Here is a 22561-nt window from a genome sequence, read left to right as displayed (position 1 = left end):
TCCCCTATAAGTGTTTTATTTCAATTTTGTTCCTTTAAAATAACATTTCATACATGTGTGGATGTGTGTGTACCCACCCATATATATACACATATATATCATCTCATTAATCTTATTTGCATGAGGAATTGGTGATATTTGAAGAGTCAGGATAAAGTTTAACTTTGGGTTGCATGAAGATTAAGTAAATTGATAGCATAAAAAAGGTTTCTTGAAGACAATGTTTAAGGTAGGAAAATAGACAATTTTTAAAAACTTAAATTTCTTCAGAAGTCAACATTGCCAAATCACTTACATGCTAATTAAAAATTATTCTCCTCCAAGTAACTTAAAGATTCCATTAGGCAACAGTAACATTTCATTTAGTCCTGGGTACCAACCAAGTGGAATTGAAAGTGATAAAACTACATTCTTTTATAAAAGACTGTAATTCAGACTTAAAAACAAATTTACTAAGGCATCTCAATTACTTTGAACTTTGAAGCAGAGTGTTCTATACTAATTAAATCCTCTTGATAAAGATAATGCTAGACTTTGTGATAATTTACCTGAAGATTTTCTTCTGTGGTGACCCAGTGACCCCCAACACCAAGAAGTGTGATGATATCATGCTTGTGTGGTAGTAGTTGTAATTTTAAAGCAGGCTCATCATCTTTACTATATAATCTCACTTTTAAGGGAATAGGAAAGGAAAAAAACATTTAACATCTATTTATACATAATATTTATTTTAAATAATTTTTCTATTCTTTAACATTTATCTGTATTTAAAAAACAGGAATAATTGTACATTTTGAGTTTCTGACACATTAAAATTAATTAGTGTATAAAAACTGGACATTAAAATTATAAATCAAATAATTCTAAATATAAGTGAACCAAAATCTATACATATTTAAAAAGTAGGCCAAATATAACAGCAAATAATTTGCCATAGTAATATAACCATAAAACTAACAAGAAAGATGCCTTTTTTAGTTGCATTTTTAGTAACCAATTATTAAACATTTACTAGTAGATCCACTGGTAACAAAGGAAACTTTGTTCTTAAAAAATGAATTTGTTAAATTGACAAAAGGAGAATAAAGAATGCCCCCAATTAATGAATTTCTTTGAGAGCCCACATTTGATCATCATAGATAGTATATTTATGAAAGGCATCTCTGAGATTCAACCAATTAAAGTATTGCCACTGCTCACTCTTTCTCCCTTCCTTTCTTCCTTCCTTCTTCTTTCTTTCTCTTCCTTCCTTTCTCTTCCTTCCTTTCTCTTTCTTTCTTTCTTTCTTTCTTTCTTTCTTTCTTTCTTTCTTTCTTTCTTTCTTTCTTTCTTTCTTTCTTTCTTTCTTTCTTTCTTTCTTTCTTTCTTTCTTTCTTTCCTTCCTTTCTCTCTTCTTTCTTTGTTCTTTCTTTCTTTCTTTTCCTTCCTTCCTTCCTCTCTTCTTTCTTTGTTCTTTCTTTCTTTCTTTCTTTCTTTCTTTCTTTCTTTCTTTCTTTCTTTCTTTCTTTCTTTCTTTCTCTTTCTTTCTTTCCTTCCTTCCTCTCTTCTTTCTTTGTTCTTTCTTTCTTTCTTTCTTTCTTTCTTTCTTTCTTTCTTTCTTTCTTTCTTTCTTTCTTTCTTTCTTTCTTTCTTTCTTTCTTTCTTTCTTTCTTTCTTTCTTTCTTCCTTCCTTCCTTCCTTCCTTCCTTCCTTCCTTCCTTCCTTCCATCCTTCCTTCCTTCCTTCCTTCCTTCATTTATTTAACATGTTTCTTTTTCAGTGATTACAAACCTCCAGCATCTAGGATAATATCTACTCCCATGCCACCTGTTTCTTCCAAACAGCTTTCAGCAATGTCAACTTTTCCATTAGATACATCTATCACTCGAACTATAAAGGACAAAGAATTAGGTAATTACATGATATTCTCAAATCAAAACATAATCACTTTAGATGGGGATTGGAAGAATGTAAGAAAAACAAAAAAATTCTCGCCTCTAAAACACGTTAAGTGGATGAATTAATATTAAAATTAAATAATGAATTAAAAGAGGAAAAAACCCAAATAACAAAATTATAGTTTTAATCTGATGTATTTTTTTTTCTTTAAAACCCTCACCTTCTGTCTCAGAATCAATACCATATTGGTTCTAAGGCAAAAGAGCAGTAAGGGCAAACCAATGGGGGTAAGTGACTTGTTGAGGGTCAGAAAATTGAGAAGTATTTGAGTCCACATTTGAACTGATGATCTAGGGTCGCTAAGCCTGACTCTCAATCCACTGAGTCACCTAGTTGCCTCCTGATATACTTTTAAGGAATTAAATCAAGAAGGAAATGGCAAATTCAGCAGAACTAATTTAGAAAATATTAGAGACATAAAAGCCAGACCAGGTCCTCCCAGGTTTATATTGGGCGTGAATTATTCAAAATGAAGGTCCTATAAATCCAAACTACCAAATACCAATTCAAGAGAATACTTGATTCATATGAAAGATAACTGAATTTTCAATTTTGGCTTCAGGTGACAATTTGTTTAGGTATAATAGATACATTTTACCCATAATAATACCAAACAGACTTAGGCAACAAAGTACTTACCTACCAAAGGTTGTTTCACTCCTTCTCAAACAGAGGCATCCCCCAAAAATGAAGATATAGAAAAAGAACATTTTAGGACTTGAGTAGTAGAACTTTACCAAAACAAAACCAACAAATGATAACTCTTAGGTACAATATTGATCAGAACTACAGAATTAAAAAAAAAAATTTCCCATAGCAGGACACAAAAAGAGTACCAGGTGTTTATCAATACCTCTCCTACAGAAGATGGTAAAAGTCTTTTAATTCATTAGAACACATGAAGAAATTATAATTCTTTATCTGAATAATTCTTATTTGAACTTTTATTGATGCCTTTTGTTTTGATATCCCATTAAACTTCAAACATATCTCTCCTTCGACTCATCATTTTTTACTTTGTAACAAAGATATTTTTTCCTAAAAAGCCATAATTCCATAAAACCAAAGACACACTGCATTTGACAGCAAATGCAGCACTATCCACTCAAATCCTCCCTACCTCCTCTCCCCACCTCTCCAAGGAAAGGTAAGTGGAATAATGTATCACATTTGGCAATAATCTCAACTGTCAAATGTGTTGGCCTCTGCAGTAACTGACAACCAAGACCACTGTTTCTTCCTAAGATACTTTCCCCTCTCTGGGTTTTTGTGACATTTCTTTCTCTTGGTACTCACTCCTTTTATATATCATCATTCTTATCCCACCCCCAAATTGTGTGTGTCTATCCCAAGACTGTCATAAACCTTCTTTTATTTTCTCTCTCTATACTATCTTTTGGTGACCTTATTAGCTCTGATCATTCCTAAATCTATATGCCCAGACCTGGTATCTTTCTTGAGCTTCAGGCCCTCATCATCTTTCATCTGTACAATTGAAGTGAATTTCTAATTGCTCTTCCTGCCTCAAGTTTTCCTCCTTTCAACTCCATTCTCTTAAAAAGGTTTCAAAGTGTGATTCAATAAACCACAGTGGTTCCCCATTACTGCTGAAATCAAACACCAACTCCACAGTAAGTGCCTTCAACCTGTGAACTTAAAGCCACTCCACCCTACTCAGACCGTACTTTAGAAGATCTGATTTAGCCATTTCCTGATTGTAGCAATGGAGATACTTGGTCTAACAGAATCAGGAATGTCTTGGGAACTCTACATTGCTCCATCCTACTTAGTCTAATAAGGTCAGGAATGTCTGCACCCATACTTAAGGATTAAGTATCTAGTTGGATGGCCTTTGATAGATGTGCAGAAACAGCTGACAGACCCCTGGGCTGTCCTAAGTCAAGCTAAGCTACCATTGGTACAGAGAAGATGCAGGAAAGTAAAACCGTCTATATAGGGCGTGTCACTTCCTCTCTTTGCTCTCTTTCCCCAGAGAGGTGGATGTGGCTGATCACTTCCTGTGAGCAGCCTGGGTGCCAGTTCGATCCTGGAACTTGAGCCTGGAGGAGCTCCCTTGGACAGCTTCCTTGAGATGGTCTCGTGGTGAGTGATGAGACTGACTTCCTTTTCTCTTGGGTATTTTATTATTTGGGATATCCCATGGTGACCAATAATTCATTTAGATATTGTCACAACTATAAAATTATCCTTACAAACCTAGGTAGTCTTATTTGTATTGTACATGACTCCTTTTTTCACTGACTCTTTAGTTCACTTAAACAATATTTTTTTCCCCTTCTTGTTTCCCCCACAAAAAATTCTCTCTGTGGGCTTCCTGACTTTTCAGAAATGTTTTTCCTATTAGACTGTGAGTTCCTGAGAGGCAGGAACGATCTTTTGCCTTTCTTTGTACCAATGCTTAGCACAAAGTAGATGTTTAATAAATATTTACTGACTGAAGGCAGGGACCTACATTTTAAAAATTCCTATTGTCTAGTCTTGGTTGGTACATAATAGATACTTAGCAAAGGACTGCTGAGTGACTGAAAAATCTTTTTTTTTTCCTAAACCCTTACCTTTTTGTCTTAGTATCGATTTTAAGACAGAAGCATGGCAAAAGCTAGGGAATTGGGGTTAAGTTACTTTCTCAGGATCACAAAGCTAACCCAGGTTCTTCACACTCCCGGCCTGGTGCTTTATCCACTGTGCAACCTTGTTATCCCCAACTGAACATTTTTATAATTTTTTACATGTAGGTAATACTGAAAGGGTTTGGAATTTTCCTATGTGTTTCCCTTTCCTATTACAAAGTTATTCTAAATATATTAGTACAAAAAAGGCCTTGTAACCAACTTGTGCCTCTTGCTGTTTGTGAGATTTTCTAAACTGGGTAGTGCCATCAGGAGGTAAATGACAGTGACTACTGTACCCTATGAACATGCCAAATATGGAGCAATACTGGCCAATGAGCATTTCAGTACTGTTGTATCCTCGAGGCTACCTAGCAGGATTGTGGAGGGGTACCTCCTCTTCTCTCTCCCCACCTCCAGTTATTATTCTGTAGGGCTGGGATTTAAAGACTGCCTCCCCTGGTACAGTACGTAGCCTTAGCAAACTGAAGTATTTATGGGGATGGTGGTCAGGGTTGGAGTGTAGAAAAGAAGGTATTGGCCTGGGAAAGAAATGGGCTGGAAAAGCATCCAAGAGAAATGTTTCTTCTTATTTTATTTTCACTCTACTTTTTTCTTGCTGCTGCTTCTATTTATCATCTCGGAGGTAGCAGAGGTGGAGGTTGAATCACAATGCTGTGACCTCTTAAGCAGTTGGCCTAATGAGAGTGTTGGTGGTGACACAGGACACCATGTCAGTATGGATAAAGAAAACTCAATTCCCTGTGATGCAGAGCTTACAAAGTAGCCTGACGAGGCTATAAATGGGTAGTAAGGAGCTACTCTATTTGGCAGCCATTGGCTTCTCCTTTGGCCTTTTCTTACCTCTTCATTTCTTGAACTTCCTAACCTTTTGATTCCTATCATTCTTAACCACATCTTCTCCACTTTTCTTTTTCCTCTCTTAGTATTTCCTCTCCATCTTTCTTGCCTTCATGATGCCCTTTTCCATCCCTAAGACTGTTCGAGCATGTTCAAGCTTTTCAAAAGTGTTATCATTCTTCATTCTACCATTGGATTCCTACCCTCACCTGCTGGCAGGCAAGAACACAGTCAAGAAGATCATATTCTTATCTCAAGCAATCACATATAGAATTTAAGGATTATGAAACTAAATGAAAAATATTAGAAACAAATGTTGGAGAAATCGACTAGCTAAATGAAGCAGGAGAAGCTCAACGTCCTTCTAAATATTTCAGTTTACTCTATTGAAAAGCTTGAGCAGCGAGACAAAGATGTGATAGAGAACAAAAAGGAGCTTAGAATTAAACTAACATAGAGAGAATTTTTTTTATTTTTAAAATATTTACTCTGGTTTGAAATGTGTTTTTTTATTTACGGTAAATTAAAACTGTACAATCCTTATTTTCAAAACTTTGTTAGAAATATTTTAAGAAATATGACTTACCTATTGCAGGCCTAAGTCTTTCAAGATATTGTTTATCTTCCAGACTGTAGGCTGTTGAAATAACTTTGGCCCCTCTATGGAGTGCCAACTGAATAGCTATTGTACCAAATGCCTGTGCACAGAGGAAATACACAAACACACAAATATTTAAAAAATATTAATGTATAAATGTTTGAAAACACATCTAATTTGATTTGTGAAGCTCCTAAATTTTTTTTAGTATAGAAAAAGTATTATCATTCTTTAAGCTGGTGATAAACACACACGTTTTTCTAATATGAGTTATTTAATAGTCTATATTCAGGATGTTTCTTTACTGACTCTTGTCCAATAGGGCAACTATTTTAGCTTTTTTTTTTTAAGAGTGGCTAACCCCAAACCTAACAGTTCCACTCAATTTAATAAGCATTTAAATAACCTGTGAGTTAAATAATAGGCATATTTTATAAAGACAACTAGCAGGTCATAGAAGTAATGTTATGTCGACAGCATCAGTTATAACACGTTAATTTAGGCTGCTTTCTTTTGAGTTTCGTTAGGATGTTCAGATGAGAGATAACAGATTAAGCTCCTTGTGTGGCACAGGCTCTGGTCCCATTGACAGAGGGATGGAAGTCACTCAATGCCAACACAAAATGTGGCCATGGAAGTTATAAGGACTTCTTAGAGTAAGGGCGAGGCTAGCAGATTCCCCGACTCCCTTTATCATAGTTTGATTCTAAACCAGAATGACGATGGTACCCACACTTGCTCCGTCCATTATAAGCACGGATTTTCCAGGACAGAGATGGGAAAGAGAATGAAAAGCTGTATAGGAACGCAGCCCATCGCGGATGACTCCTGCCGCGTCGGCCCACGTGACCTTTTCTGGTTTATGAACTGTGCAAAGAAAGAGGAGAAAAGAAGAAAAGTTACTTTTTTGGAGTTTGACACTCTTACCACTGAACACTTCAGAGAAAGAAAAGCAGGGCCAGTTTTTTTAGAGTCGCCACATAGGCCCACCTGGAAGATTAACCTGCGGTTGCCCTGATGAACACACATATTCACTGTACCTCAGTTTCCCCTTGCATAGAATGGGGGAAATGATGGCTGCTTTTACAGGTTTCTGGCATTATACTATGCAAGGCTTCACCATAATTGCCATTTGTTTCTTTACAACAACATTGATGTTGCACAGTCTGAGAGAGGCCGGCCATGCTTAGGAAAACCTGGGTTCAAGGCCCACCTCATACATTTTGAGTCTCCAACGCAAGCCTCTTCTTTTACAGACCAGAGAGCGGAGGCCCAGAAGGGCCACCTCAGATAGCAGTTAGCCTAGGAGAACGTGGCTGTTAAGGACCTGAGGCAGACCTTGAGCTCGGGGCTCCTGATTCCAGGCCAGTGCGTCGCCCCCTGCCTCGCATCTCGTCCTAAGTAAGTCATGGTCCCAATGAGTGGAACGCACTGGGTGTGCGCAGGCCTGCTCCTCCCCGATCCCTGGGAGAAGGCTGAAAGCTCCCCTCACCCTCCAATCAGCCCCGCTGGCTGGTTTTGAGTTCTAAAGACGGCTGGTGGCCTCTAAAGCCTGGGAAAGAGTGACAAGGGCAGAAGGCCCTCATTTACAGGCAGTGAACAACTCGGCGCCCCCCTTCTCTCCGAAGGATGCCGATGGGCCACGCCTTCTGCCCCCGAACCTGGCTGGAGTACGAGGTATTGTAGACGGTAAGCCAAAGCTCGGGGGGGGGGGGGGGGGGGGGGCGGGGGGGGGCGGGGGCTCACGGCGGAGGAAGGGTCTTCTGGAAAGGAATGCGTGTCTATTGCCGGCTTGCACCGTGTCAACTTGCTCTTCTGTGGCCCTCTGAAGGGCCCTTTTCATGAGAGAAATAAAGGGCTGCCTCTTTTGCTCCTACTTTCTGACTCCAAATTCTTAATTCGCAATAAGCGGTAGGTGGCCATTTTTATTCCACTCAAGGGCAAACTATGTGCGTGTGCACACTGCCAACAAGTGACTGAGGAGGGCTGGGAGGCAGGTATTTGTGTCTTAAAAATGCCTAGAAAATGGCTTGACGGTAAGAAAGAGTTTGGAACAGACGATAACCTTTTAGGGTCTTCTCGGATAATAACGAGAAACATCAGCAACAACCCACAAGTAAAACGCGTTGTCCCTAGTGGAGAGCCAATGAAACGTTGTGAAGGGCAGCGAGGTGACGTACAGCAGCCCAGGGGATCCTTTGGTCACTGTGATTTGGGAATGGCCAGTACCTAACGGTCAGCAGACAGCGCCTTCCTAAGGTTCCCTGACTAGGGAGCCAGCACTTGTTATACTATAGGGCAACGGACACATTTGAGTTAATTGTGGAAGGAAATAATCCATTATTAAACATTGAGCAGAAAACAAAATGACTCAGAACTGACATGTCAATAGTTGTAAATCTTCAGATAATAGATTTTGAATGAATGACATATTTTGTGAATTGTTATGGCAAATTTTGGCATATTATTTCTTTAAAACAAGGCACACCCATAACTGTTTTGTTTATTGCCTTGTGAACCTGTTCTAGGTTCCCATCCTAGAATCCAAATCCAAAAAGACACCATAAAGCAATTTTACGAGGCTACTGCCTTGCCTGAATATGGGCAGGAATCTGTATAATGAAATTAATTTTACCTTTCATCTAGTCCATTATATGTAATTATAATTAATTCAGAAATAATGAAAAATTCCTATCTTATTAAATATTAATTTTTTTCTATACCAATATAACAGAAAATCATAGGATTTAGAGCTAGATCTAAGAGGTTGATACCATTTTACAAATGAAGAAACAGATTTTCTTTTAACTTGCCCCAAATTCACAAAGATAGTAAAGAGCTAGGATTTGAACCCAGGCTCTCTCTTTTAAAATCAGTACTCTTGGGGGCAGCTGGGTAGCTCAGTGGATTGAGAGTCAGGCCTAGAGATGGGAGGTCCTGGGTTCAAATCTGGCCTCAGACACTTCCCAGCTGTGTGACCCTGGGCAAGTCACTTGACCCCCATGGCCCAGCCCTTACCACTCTTCTGCCTTGGAGCCAATACACAGTATTGACTACAAGATGGAAGGTGAGGGTTTTTTTTTTTTTTAATTAAAACAAAAATCAGTACTCTTTCCATTTTACCATATTGTATAAACTTCTAATTAAAACAGCTGTAATCTGTAACTAAATATGCCCCTCAGAAACACACTTAGCATTCAGAAGAATATGGATGAAAAAACCTAATACTTCTATCAAATACCCAAAGTTGTTCTATAAAGAAAGCACATATACCTTCTTGTAACATGGCTACTGGCTATTCTTTCTTTCTAAATGCAGAATGAATACATATTTGATGAACTAAGGTTTTTTATTGCCAAGGGACTGAGAAACTGTCATCTATTTTTTTTTAACCCTTACCTTCCGTCTTAGAGTCAATACTGTGTATTGGCTCCAAGGCAGAAGAGCGGTAAGGGCTAGGCAATGGGAGTCAAGTGACTTGCCCAGGGTCACACAGCTGGGAAGTGTCTGAGGTCACATTTGAACCCAGGACCTCCCGTCTCTAGGCCTGGCTCTCAATCCACTGAGCTACCCAGCTGCCCCCAAAACTGTCATCTATTAAGGGATATATAGGAATAAGCATTTGGGCTATATTACTAGGTATAATGCCTACATGTAGGACTCCAGTTTGTAGGAATCTGTGTGTGTTTAATATGTCCATGGTTTGATAATAGCTGTAGAAACATTTTTAAATTGTGGATTTAATTTTGAAATTAAAATTCTATGTTTTTCTCTTGTTGAAATCATCATAAAACACTTCCTGAAAATTCTGAGAACAGCAACATATAATTTGCACTCCCCATTTGAAATGTGTATCAATTCCAAAAGGTGAGCAGTTCAATTTTGTTTTTTTTTTCACTATTTAAAAAAAGGCCCATTTAAGCAAACGAAAAATGTGAACAAAATTACAAAGGAAATGGTTACTCTCTGTAGTAAAGCAAAGAACTTTAAAAGCAGGTCCTCAAAGACGGCTATCTGACAATATTTTAATTTTTATTTAAACAATTAGGAGGTAAAATATCAAATAAGTAATCGACCGAAGGGCTTAAACATTTAAAAGGAAATCATTTTTATTTATTTAAAACTCTTACTGTTACAATCAATACTGTGTAAGCAGTAGGGCGACAGAGGTTAAGTGATCTGCTCAGGGTCACACAGCTAGGAAGTTTCTGATGCCAGATCTGAACTGAGGACCTCCCATCTAGGTCTTAGTCTGTTGAATCACCTAGCTGCCCCCTAATTAATTTTTATTTAAAAAGTAAATTGAATCAGTAGATTCAAGTATATTATCAATGGAAGTCAAGGATTAGTATGTATGTTACTTAACAATTTTTTTAAATTAATAGGATTTATTTGGGCGTCTCAGCCCCTCTATTCCTGCATCATGGAAGGCACAACACAGGAAATAGATTATATGGATATATCTACATATAATGTCTTTCATGTTTCCATTTTTCAGTTAATTCTCTGGAGGGAACATTCACAAATTATTCTTCAATTATTAAATCCGTAGTTGTGTATAATATTCTCTTGGTCCTGCTTATTTCACTTATCATTATCCCATGAAGTCCTTTCCAAGTTTTTGAAAAATCAGCCTGTTCATTGTTTTGTATGGCACAGTAGTATTCCATCACCATCATCTACCACAATTTGTTTAGCCATTTCCCAATTGTTGGGTATCCCCTCAATTTCCAGTTCTTTGCCACCACAGAGAGAGCTGTTATGAATATTTTGGACCATATGGGTGCTTTTCTTTTTCCCCCAGATCTCTTTGGGAAATAGATCCAGCAATGGTATTTTCTGAATCTAAGGGTATACACAGTTTTATAACTCTCTGGGGGGGTCAGCCATTTTTCCCAATTTCAGATATGCCAATGTTTGGTGTCAATTTTACTTTTTTATTTAAATTACCTCAGGAAAAGAGATCAAAAGCCCACTGTCTATATTAAAAATTTTTTTAAAGTCTTTACCTTCTGTCTTAGAATTAATACTATGTATTGGTTCTAAGGCAGAAGAGTGGTAAGGGCTAGGTAATGGGGGTCAAGTGACTTGCCCAGGGTCTGTGTATATTAAATGTCAAAAAAAAATGTAGAAAATGAAGAATTAAATGGTCCAAAAAAGTAAAATTTAAAGGTTTTTCACAAAGTTTAATCAAAATATATATTTCATGGATTAAATATTTCATTCCTTAAGGGTTTACTGAGTAGATATAATGAAAAGAGAGTTAATAATAACCTATTACATACAAGTGAAGACAAGATTAATATAACCTTAGAAAAGGCTGAATTGTAACATACCCAAGTAATGCTCATGTATTCTAACAATTTCACAGAGACCAGATTCTTCAGAATCCAGTGGTAAAATTCCTTAAAAAAAAAAAAAGGTAAATTAGAAAAGCACACTTAAATTCAATGTTCATTGCCAAGAATTCTTTTCTTTTAAATGAAATTTTAGCATGAATTAATTTTTACCAAAGGTTTCATTTTTGTTCTAAAGATTTGCTATTGAGGTCATGAGTCATTGACAAGGGAGACTTTACTTAAAAAAAAAGAGGTAATAATGGATATTTTACTCTTTTTAAAAAATTTCTTATGTTAAGTATTTTTTATTTTCTTATGTAAAGGTTTTTGCAGTGAGAGGCTCTGTGTCTATGTGGGTCAGGGGGGAAAAAACCACCCAAAGGACTCAATATCTGGTTTGCAAAATGGATGTTCTAAATATCGTAAAGATGGTTATCTTTGAATGGAATTATCTTAATTTACTTCCCTGCCAATGTCTAGCTCGGTTTCACATTCCACACAGTGGGGCCTAATCAGAACAGGGATGGGATTGATGATACAGGAGTGTATATTTTTAAGTGTCTTTTTCAAAAACTTTAGTTCTTTCCACAACATGAATAACAGACTGAATTTTAAAAATCAGAAAAAATACTTTAGGAGAACAATAGGAAAATAGGATTATGAATAGAAACTTACCTACTACTTCATCATCTGGATGAAAGAATGATACTTTGCTTCCAACTTGAGAAAAGTGGAATGAAAAACATTAATACACAATGGTAAATATAATTATTTTTATCTGTTAAGCCATTCAAATCATTCAGATTCAACCTATTCCTTGTTTATACATATTACCTAATTGTCATAAGGTATACTGGCAAGTTTATACTACAATTTCAAGACATGACTGACTACTAACTACTTGTAGGCTTCTGTCCGAGCCAATATGTTCCTTAGTCCTTTGGGCTAATGTAAAGTCTTCCAACCCTAAAGCCCTAAGCTTCCTTTCCTGCCTCACTTTGAAGAACAAAAATAATAAAGGGTTTACTGTATGAAAAAGCAAACTGTTGAACTTCCCAGGACAATCCCAGGCCCACTCCTCCAAGACTCAAGTCTCAGTTTCTCAAGAAAAGAATATGGATTGGTTTTATGTAGGTCAAAAGTAAGCAGGGCTTACTTTTCCAGGTTCTGAAGTTGTTCAAACATTTTGAAACTTGATAGCAAGTTCGGGGTCTGCCTGTAAGCAGTGGCTTAGCAGAAAGTAAATACCATAACTAGGTCACATCGAAAGCCTCTGGAATTATATTTAGCTTATTTGCATAATCCTGTTTAACTGGCTGGTAATCAACAAACATTTATCAAATACTTCAGTGCCCACAACACTGTAAAACACTGGAAGAGATTAAAATCTTGGATAAATTTCATTCCTCAAAGGGCTTAACAGTTAAGTAAATCTGTGAGACACTAATAAAGAGAGCGATAATGTACAACATTAAAAGTCATTATATAAAACAAGTATAAAATAAAATGATATAAAATCAAGCGCAAGGGGTTCCGGGAAGATTTCCGGAGGACGTGGCATTTGAGTGGGGCTTAAAAAAGACTGGCAGGAATTGAATAGGTGAAGACAGGTGGGGAGGAGTTGCTCAGCACAGAGAACAGCAAGGACCGTATGTTTGGAGGACCAGAATCGATCAATTCCATCTACACACAAGGTGAATGAGGAGGAGTCAAGACCTGACTAAAAAGCCTGACATCTCCACCATCCCAGAGAAGTCAGTCACTTAGAAGATCTCATCAGGCTTGGCCCTCTCTGAATCTGATTCAGGGTGGGGTCTTGAATACAAACCTCCATTAAGGAGAGAGCCGGGATAAACCTGTCTCCTCTCTTTTCAGCTGGCAGCACCACGTTAGGCTTCTCCGCCTCCCACGACACCCTCCCGTGCCTTACTTTTCAGGTTCCTTTTGGATGCTGACTTGTAAGCGTCTGGAGGGCAGGGACTGTCTTAGCCCTTAGTACTGCAGCTGGCACATAATAGGGATTTAATAGTTACTGAGAAGAGAGTGTTGAAGACTTCTGAGAGGGAGAATGACGCAATCAGACCCAGCAGGGAAGCAGCTAATGGATATGGGGAGACTGAGGACAAGACAAGAGAATGATCCCATTTGTTAAACTCAGTATTTGTCGACCTCTAAATCACCAGGTACTGAACATATATAAAGATTCAGAGGAGACAAGGGGTGGAGGTGAGATGTGGCCAGGGAAGCCAAGAGGTGCTGGTGGAGGGAGACTACTATAGAAAAGGGACAAAAAATTCATTGCAAAAATGCCACTAAAGGGGGAAGTAGAATGCCTAAAGGAAGGAACACTTCTGTAGATGGGAATAAAGTGCAGAGATCCTAGGAAAGTATGAGGGAGCCATGCTGGAGGGCTTTAAATGCCAGAAGAGGGCTTTATTTGATCCTTGAGGCATAGGGAGCCATTGGAGGTTACTGAGTAGATGACTTGGGCAGGGGCACTTTGTCAGTGGAGTGGAGAATGGATCAGAGAATAGTAATATTAAGTCACCTCTAGTCAGAAAATGGGGAGAAGCAGGAGAGAATAGGGAGTGATGTAAAGCACTGGGATACAGAAAAAGAAAGAACATGGAAGCACATAAAAAACCCTCTTTTTAGTAAAATTAAGAATAATGAGAAAAAGTATATTCTCTAAAAACCTTTAAAAAATCCTAGGAAAAGCCATTAGGTAGAGGACAGAAAGGCTCTCCTGGGCAAATGGTTTAAGGGGGGTGAAAGCTTTAAACAATGTCTTGCCTTGCTTCCACGACTGCCTGCCCACCCTAACCCATAAAGCGATGAGGCTGCAGAGTCCTCTAAGGGTGGGCTCCTCTTTAATGACTGCTAGCATCCACTCTTCCCTAGGAAGGAGGGAGATGCCCAAGAAGCTGGGATGGCAATTTGGGTGAGTCCCAATGCTCACCTTCCCATAAAGGTTACCTGGAATCTGTTTGGGGCAGTCACAATCTGGACATCTTTCTCCCTAAGCAAAATACCCTGCATTATACATTAACGATAAATTAAACCAAACTTTCCGGCAGATAGGGGACTACCGAATTCGTACAATTTCTCAAACTGGACAGGTGAGAGTTCACAGTCAATGTCCTTTAGGAGAAAGAAGGGGAACACTGTTGTCGAGAAGGTTTGGAATAGCGGTTGTGGGAAAGTCAGGAAAAAGGAACTGTAGTTTAGCAGAATGGCTCCGAGATAGCCGGAGAATAGAAATCTGCAAAGGATCTAGTTGGCGTGGCTACCGCTGAGACTTCCACGAGAGCAAGTTCAGCAGCACAAGCAGAAGCAGACGGGTTTGTGGCCTGGCACAACGCTGAGAGGATAAGTAGGCACGGGATCCCAGAGCCAGAGGGCGAGAACGGACGAGGAAGGAAAGCAGGGTCAGAAGAGTGGCTCAAAAATCGGACAACATGGATTCTCCTCCTGCCTCTGCCTGTTCCCTTGGGCCTCCGTGGTCTCATCTGTCCAGTGAGGGGGTTGAAGTAGATCAGTGTTGGCAAACGCAAGTAGAAGCGGAGGCCTTTAAACAGCAGGAAGGACACCTGTGGGTGCATACTGACGCCATGAGCCACAGTTTAATTTATTTTGTCTAATATTGCCACGTTCCATTTTAATCTGATTTGGGCTAAACTATAAAAAACAGTTCTTTCAGATTCATTGGCGTTTAGTTTACTTTTTTGATGGATTAATCTCTTCATTCAAGGACTATGGAAGCTTTGCAACTGCAATGATTAGCAGGGAAGAGGAAGCCTATCTTTAAACAAATACGCATCTTATGAGACTCATCTTCCTATATAATAACAGAGCTGGAAGCTAGTAGCAGGGATGGTCGGCTTCCACAAACAACATCACAGCATCCCACAGCAGAGCATGTGTTACCATCCGGCAATTGACTACATGGTGTTATGAATACCAGATTCTAGAGTGTTTCTTGTTGCTGTTTTAATTTTTATTTATTTACTTAAAAACCCTCACCTTCTGCCTTAGAATCGATACTGTGTACTGGTTCTGAGGCAAAAGAATTGTAAGGGCGAGGCAATGGGGGTTAAGTGACTTGCCCTGGGTCACACAGATAGGAAGTATCTGAGGCCAGATTTGAACCCGGGACCTTTCAGCTCTAGGCCTGGCGCTTAATCAACGGAGCTACAATACTTGTTGCTATTTTAAAAGAAATGTTCTGTACAATCAATTACTAATATAAAGTGGACCCCAGTTTAAGTGGAATTTGGTTTAGGCCATGTGTCTGACACCTTTGGCCTAGATAGTGAATGAAGCTCTGAGTCTATGGATTGCAAGAGAGCACAGAGAAAGGAGGAGGATTGTAGTCAGAGAGAGAAATTTCAGTGTTCTGGATCTCAGAGGTACAACAATTATGGAGAACAGCAAGAATAAGAGTGGGGGTCCTGGGAAATTAGACATTTGGCAATGAGAGCCTGGACTGGCTCTAGAACAGAGGTACCCATAGGTAGATTTCGAAGGGCCCATATAAAACTTGTACGGTAAGAAAATATCATCTGTATTTTCACAAACATCTGACTGAAAAGTCTTTCAGTGAAGAATAAAGGCCTAAAAGCTTAGTCTGAGAAGGGATCCACAGGCTTCACCAGGTTGCCAATGCGTCCACACTACAAGAAAGGTTAAGAATCCCTGCAGCCCCCAGGCTTTAGAATTCACTTCCACATTTTGGGCACTTTCCTAGTGGCAAGCAGGAAGAGTTCAACCACTCTTCCTGGTCTCAAGTACCCTGTACACGCCAGCTTCTTTCATTCTCCTTCTGCTTTTCCCTATTAGAGAGTTCCAACTTCAGTTTACTGACTGATCCGAGGTAGCTCTTTTCTCTCCCTTCCTGCCAATCTGACGGATTCACTTTTTTAATGGCGCCTTTTCTAAAGGATAAGCAGAAGAAAGGCGAGAACATGAAACTAGAGTAAACTACGACTCAATAAATCCGGTATGTAATATCCAAATGCATTAGCTAGAATTTATACCGCGTGATTTAGATGTCGTCTCACTTGATCCCTATACAGGCGCTACTGTTTTTATCGCTTTATAGATGACAAAACAGGAAGAGAGGTTAGGTGACGTCTCCAGAATCTCGCTGCTGGTAAGCTTCGGAGGCAAGATTCAAGATCAGGCCTTTCCGAACTCCAATGCATTTCTATGCCCTGTGCTGCCTGGCTGCCTCAGAACGGTCCATTAACTTGTGACATATCGATAGTCTGTTGTTTGCAGGCACAGGGCTAGGCACTGGGATACAAAGACAACGCAAATAAGGGTGATGCAAAGAAAAGCAAAGCAAGTACAAAGTGAAAGTACTGAGAGAAATAAGAGAAGGGAATGAAGGATCATTTTCATGGGAGGAGAAAGGCAGAACAGGTTTCACAGAGGAGATAAGAATCTCCTGCATGCATTCCCTCTGAAGCTTCAAGGAAAGAAAGCATTTTATCAATGAAGCCTGCAGGGCAAGGGAGAAAGGAGGGAACCAATTCTAGGCCCGGGGAGATGGTGTGATGGAAAGTGTGGTGTCAAGAAAAGGAAGAAGCGAGGGGATAGAGAATAGTCCACTTTGGTTAGCAAGAAAGGATTAGTTGTAATGTATGTGAAGGAGAATACAGGAGAAAGAGCGCCAGACAGCTTGGAATCGGAACGTGGAAGACGTTAAGTCTTCTTAGTGCTATGTCAGGAGTTCATATTTTATGCAAAAAAAAAAAGGCAAAAGAAAGCTTTTGAAGGTTTCAGAGCAGAGAAATGAATTGAAAATTAAATGCTGAGAATGACTGGTTAGAAGTAAAGAAGATAAGGGCCTGAACAAAGGCTGGGAGTTGAGAGTAGGAGACAGACAGGAAATATATAGAATTGACAGAACTAGATACTGTTAGGAAGAAGTAAAACATGACTCCAAGGCGGTTACGAGCCTAGCGTTTGAGAAGAAGGTTGTCACAAAAACAGAAATCGAGGAATTGGGAAGAGAGGCAGGAGTTTGAGGGAAAGAATCAATTCTGCTTTAGCCAGCTTGAATCTGGAGGGCTGTCAGGCCACCCAAGTGCAAGGAGGACTTGAAGATTCAAACCTGCCGCTCTAGAGAGGCTGAAGGGAGAGAAGGAAGAAGAAGTGGTAAAACGAGTCGAACTTACCAAGGAGAGTCTATCAAGAGAAGAGGGACAAAGGCAGACTATTAGGGGACAGACACATTTTAGGGACCGAAAGCAGATGAAGAACCAGTAAAAGAGAAGAGATTCAGAGAACTATGAGAGTGCAGTGTCATGGACGCAAGGAAGGAGAGGACTGAGAAGCACTGAGTGATCCATAAGCAGATATTAAGCACTTACTATGTGCCAGACTATGGCTGGGTCCCGGCGATACAAAGACAAAAGTGAAATAAACCCTATCCCTGACAGAAACAACATGTGCTTTTAGAAGGTAATCTGGGGAAAAGGCACTGACGGCTGGTCTAATCAAGAAAAGCTTTACCTAGAAACTAGGGATTCTACGAGGTAGAGGTGAGGAGGAGCATGGAAGATAGCCTGTAAAGGAAAAGGAGATGTAATGTCAAATAGAAGCAACAGTAAGGCCGTTTGGCTAGACCAAAGAGTGCATTAAGGGGTGTGATAAAGGATGGAAAGGTTTGTAATTTGCAAAGCGGTGCAAAAACTGAAAAGTGCAAACCTAGGTGTGATTGACAGGGGCCACATGGGAGCCTGAGGGGAGGATCTGGGGAGATTCCATCTTGCCCCAACGGACTTTTCTTCTGGTCTCCTGAGGAAGTCAAGAGGAAGGTCTGAAGAGGATTTCCCTGTGCTGAACTGAGGAAGGGTTCCTGTATCTGGCTGCTGGCAGCATTCTGTGTCACTTGGACATCAGGGCCTGCTTGGACATCTAACAACTGGCTCTAACTGGTTTTGGACCCCTGCTGTGATATTTGGGCAGTTTGTTAAGTTCTTTTAGTTTAGTAACCTAGTTAGCATAGTTAGTTAGGTTTTAAGTAAGAATAAGCATAAGTAAATCCCTAAGCCCTTATTCCTTTCCCTTCCAAAACAATAAAGTCGATTTTTATGTTTTTTCCTCTTGTGTTTCCCTTATCCAAAATCCTATCCTAACAGGGGAGAAATGTATAATATGCTTGGAAAGTCAGGGTTTGGCCAGGTTATAAAGGGCCTTAAATGGACAATTCATACCTGGCAATTGACTGAATTTGTAGGGTCAGGGAGGGTGAGGAACGGAGGATGAAAACAAGGTGGTGATGTCCTTGATAGAAACAGAGAAGTCCAGGAGAGGGATGGTTTGAGGGGAAAAAATGGAAAATTCTGTTTTGAACATATTGAGAAAGTTGACTATAGGGCATCCAATCTAGGGTGTGACTAAAGTAGTAAAGAGTAATAGGAACTGAAGGAGTTCAAGAAATCATGAGGTCAGAGTACGAGAAGCAGAGCCAACATGAATACTGAAGTTGCCAAGAATGAGATCAGGGAAAGGGATGGAAAAGAAGCCTCTTTAGGCTAGATGCCAAAGTCAAGGAGAAATAGTGAAGTGATTCAAAAGAATATTAGAAGGAACCTCACAAGTCATCTGGTCTAATTCCTTTATTTTACAGATGAGGAAAATGAGGTAGGAAGGGGGGTAAGTGACATGCTCACAGTTATACAGGGGTGGCAGGGCAAGGGTCAAATCCAAAGCCTGACTCCAGATCTCCATTGCTTCCAAAATTATGACAAAGGTTTTTGTTTTTTTTTAGTTTCTGCAACTGATTTTCATATACTCTGGTTTTTGAGTTCTTCTAACCATGCTAGACATACTTCTCTGGACATGGTTTCATTAGTCCAACTTAAAATTTAACAGTCAGAACTGAACATACTTATTTTCTAATATCATCCTTACAGTAAATATAAGGATGATATTAGAAAATAAGTATTGTTTTATTAGTTTAGAGATAGGAAGTAACTGGAGTTTGAAGCAGGGCTGAGAAAGCGTGTTGATTTCAGATGTGACAGTTATAACCATTTTTCTATGTCCATTTCTCTCTCTGGCAGTTGGCAGAGACACGTGCAGAGACTCTCAGGGCTGAAGGAGGTAACTAACATCTTTGCCTCTCTCTGTCTGAGGGAAAGATCTGAAGGAGCTCAGTGTTTTCCTTTCCCAACTTGGGAAACACTATTGGATGTCTATTGTGGTTTTTATAGATTGTTTAACTCTGAGAAGACCAAAGAAAAACCTGGTCTTTGGTTTGAACTACAGACTCAGAGTCCTAACTTGATTCTTGTTGAGACTCAACCAACTAGCTTTTGCTATTTTATAATATGAAGGCGAAGTTAAGATTTATAAGGATAATAGTGGTAGTTTTTTGTATAAATTTGGGTTAGTCAGATTAGGGAGTAGTGTAGCCTGTGAAACACAGGAGAAGCAGTTCCTTGCGGAACCAGGGAGTTTATTTGGGTGGATTTAGAATCCCTTGGAATTAGAAATCCTTTATTTATCCTTATATATTTCAAAAAGTATTTTATGTTTATAATAAGAGTCTCTTTAGTTAGGGTCCTTGCACCTTTCCCTGAAGGGAAGTTCACATTTGAGCTTCACTTCATCACTGAAGATACTTTTGATTACCTCTATCAAAAGTATCTGAAGAATTTTGAACTTGTGTAGCTCGCTGTTATTTTTTTTTTACACCAGGCTAGAGTATAGTGGAACTAAAACTTTCCCCATTCTGGGGACTTCATGTTTCTACTGATGCAGCCCAAGATTGCATTAGCTGCAATGTGTGTATTCTCTCTAGGTTTCCATCTTCCACTCTGTTTTTTCTTGTCATCCATCTCATTCATTCTCATGGCTTCTCTTTGCAAATGACTCCTGGGGAAGCCCTTTTCTTTTATGGATAATTCTAACCTAAGTTTTTCTTACTTTATGCCCAAATTTGCTTCTAGGAAACTTTTACTCCTACTCTGTCCTCTGAGGCCAAGCACTCTTTCACTTGACAGCCCCTTAATTAAAGACAGTAACAATGTCCTCTTAAAACTTTGTTTAGGTTTTCAGCTAGTCTGAAAACTTCAGTTTATTTGATAAATCATGCGACATATTCTCCAGTCAGTTCACCACTTCTCTCTATATTTTCTAATGCCTTATTGTCTTGCTGACTTGACTTGATATATTGCATTCCTAATTGGATATAGTATTCCAGATATGGCATTCAGAATCAGACATAGTATTACAGATACGGCCTCCCCAGGACAGAGTTTGGTCAAACTGTTATTTCCTTTGATACAACTGTTAGCTGGACATTTCTATATCCATCTGGATGTCCTACTCAAATTAACTATGCCCCAAACCAAGCTTATCATCTTTCTCCTTAAACCTGCTTTTTCTTGTAATTTCATCCAGGGGGTGTCCTGTCCCCTCTCATTCAATTGCCATGTCTAAGTTATCACTGATTTCTGTCAAAACATTCTGTAAAAATTCTCTTCTCTACTCCAAATGCCCCCACCTTAGCATAGACAGCTATTATCACCTAACTAGACAACTGCAACACGTTTACCCCTCCAATGTATCCTTTATGTCACTGTTAAATTAAATGTATTTGTAGACCTATTTATGCCAAAATGGTCAGTAGACACCTTAATTATTGTTAATTGAGAAAAATTTACACTTTGGTTGACCACCATGGTTTTCTACAATCTGGAACCACTCTACTTTTCCACCTTAAACTGACATTAATCTCTTCTATATACTCTACATCAGTGTTATCAAATTCAAATAGAAACTTAGAAAATCACATATTAATATTATCTCTGTTGTATTTTTATTTATTTTGTTAAACATTTCCCAAGTACTCCTCATACCAAGAGGCTCATACCATGGCTCCACATTTCAAATTATAATATTATAATATATTATTACCTTGAGATTTCTCAGCTTTATATCTTTATCATTATATTCTCTATTCATGAAATATTTTCTAACTGAGCTTCACTTGCTAAATTCCTAGTTACTCTTTAAAACTCATGAAACTTTACGTAAATGCCACTTCCTCTGAGAAATCTTTCATGATTCCTGGGGAGGCAGGGAGCTTCAATGAAAGACTGAGAGATTTAGAGATAAAGGTTTTGGTTTTGAATCCTGTCTCTACCACTTACAACCTATGTGGTCTTGGCCATGTCACCCATTCTGGGCCTCAGTTTTTTTCATCTGTAAAGGAAGGGGCTGGTCTCTATGGTCTCTAAGACACATTTCAGTTCTGAATTTATGATAGTCCTATAACACTTCTGATCAATTACAATCTTTTCCTTGGACCTTGTGAAGAATTCTGTTCTGGAATTAATGATATTATATTGGATAGTCTCATTACTTAATTTTGTCTTAGCCCTCCAAAATGGTCATATATTCATGTGTAGAGATCATACTTTAGCTAAACATTTTATGTGCAATTGTGCTTAGCACAGGGTTCTGTGCATATTAGATATTTAATAAATCTGCTAATTACATGTTAAGAAAATGTCCACACAAGTTTTTCTAAGTTATATGATCACACTTATCTCCTTCCCTTCAGGTGTTGGCAGGTAGTTTGATCTGGATCATACATGCATTTCATATATTTGTTGAATTGTTTTGATGAAAGATGATTGTAAGACAAAATCTAGATCAATAACACTGTTCTTCTCGTGTCATTCCCATGCTAGAAAAACTTTATGTGGCCTCCCACCATAGCCATACAATGAAATCACAATTTCTTGGTCAGGACTTCTGGCTCACTTTTTCAGTTTTATCACAAACTACTTTTTTGGGCACACAAAACTTCGCCTAAATGATGCAAACCCAATTTGTCCTTCCTTCTTACTTTTGCTTATCTGCAATCTCCTCAGTTTTCTGACCGTTGTAAACTTTCCTATCCTTGAAGGCCTGCCACCTTCTCTGACAGCATCTTCACACCCTGCTTCCTCAGAACTCTGCATTAAGATATAAACTTTTAATTTGCATCTCAGTTATTTCTATATATTTAAATTTTTTCTTTATTGGTAAACTCCTCAAAAGCTGGAACTATGTTTTGTTCATCTCTTATAGCCCTCTCTAACACATAAGAGGAATGTTGGTTGAGTTACCGAATTGCTTATTGATTCTGTTTTCCTCAGGAAATGCCTACTGTAATATTCTGTCACTTAAAA

General features: G+C 38.8%; 1 protein-coding gene across 3 annotated transcripts in view; it reads right to left on the bottom strand.

Annotated features, from left to right (window-relative positions):
* The window catches only part of CRYZL1 (crystallin zeta like 1), a 50811-nt gene that overhangs the window by 6782 nt on the left and 21468 nt on the right, over positions 1-22561 (bottom strand). For all 3 annotated transcript variants that reach the window (XM_056826057.1, XM_007493262.3, XM_007493261.3), the window contains exons 5-11: positions 12042-12086; positions 11364-11432; positions 6761-6894; positions 6016-6127; positions 2578-2598; positions 1771-1869; positions 549-670 (exon numbers count right to left, since the gene is read on the bottom strand). In XM_056826057.1, the coding sequence (XP_056682035.1) occupies positions 549-670; positions 1771-1869; positions 2578-2598; positions 6016-6127; positions 6761-6894; positions 11364-11432; positions 12042-12086 (602 nt within the window). The remainder of the gene's footprint in view (positions 1-548; positions 671-1770; positions 1870-2577; positions 2599-6015; positions 6128-6760; positions 6895-11363; positions 11433-12041; positions 12087-22561) is intronic.

This window comes from Monodelphis domestica, chromosome 4 (assembly GCF_027887165.1).
Source record: "Monodelphis domestica isolate mMonDom1 chromosome 4, mMonDom1.pri, whole genome shotgun sequence".
Taxonomy (NCBI): Eukaryota; Metazoa; Chordata; class Mammalia; order Didelphimorphia; family Didelphidae; genus Monodelphis; species Monodelphis domestica.
The sequence above is the reverse complement of the archived record's forward strand: the minus strand, read 5'-3'. Positions and strand labels throughout refer to the sequence as shown.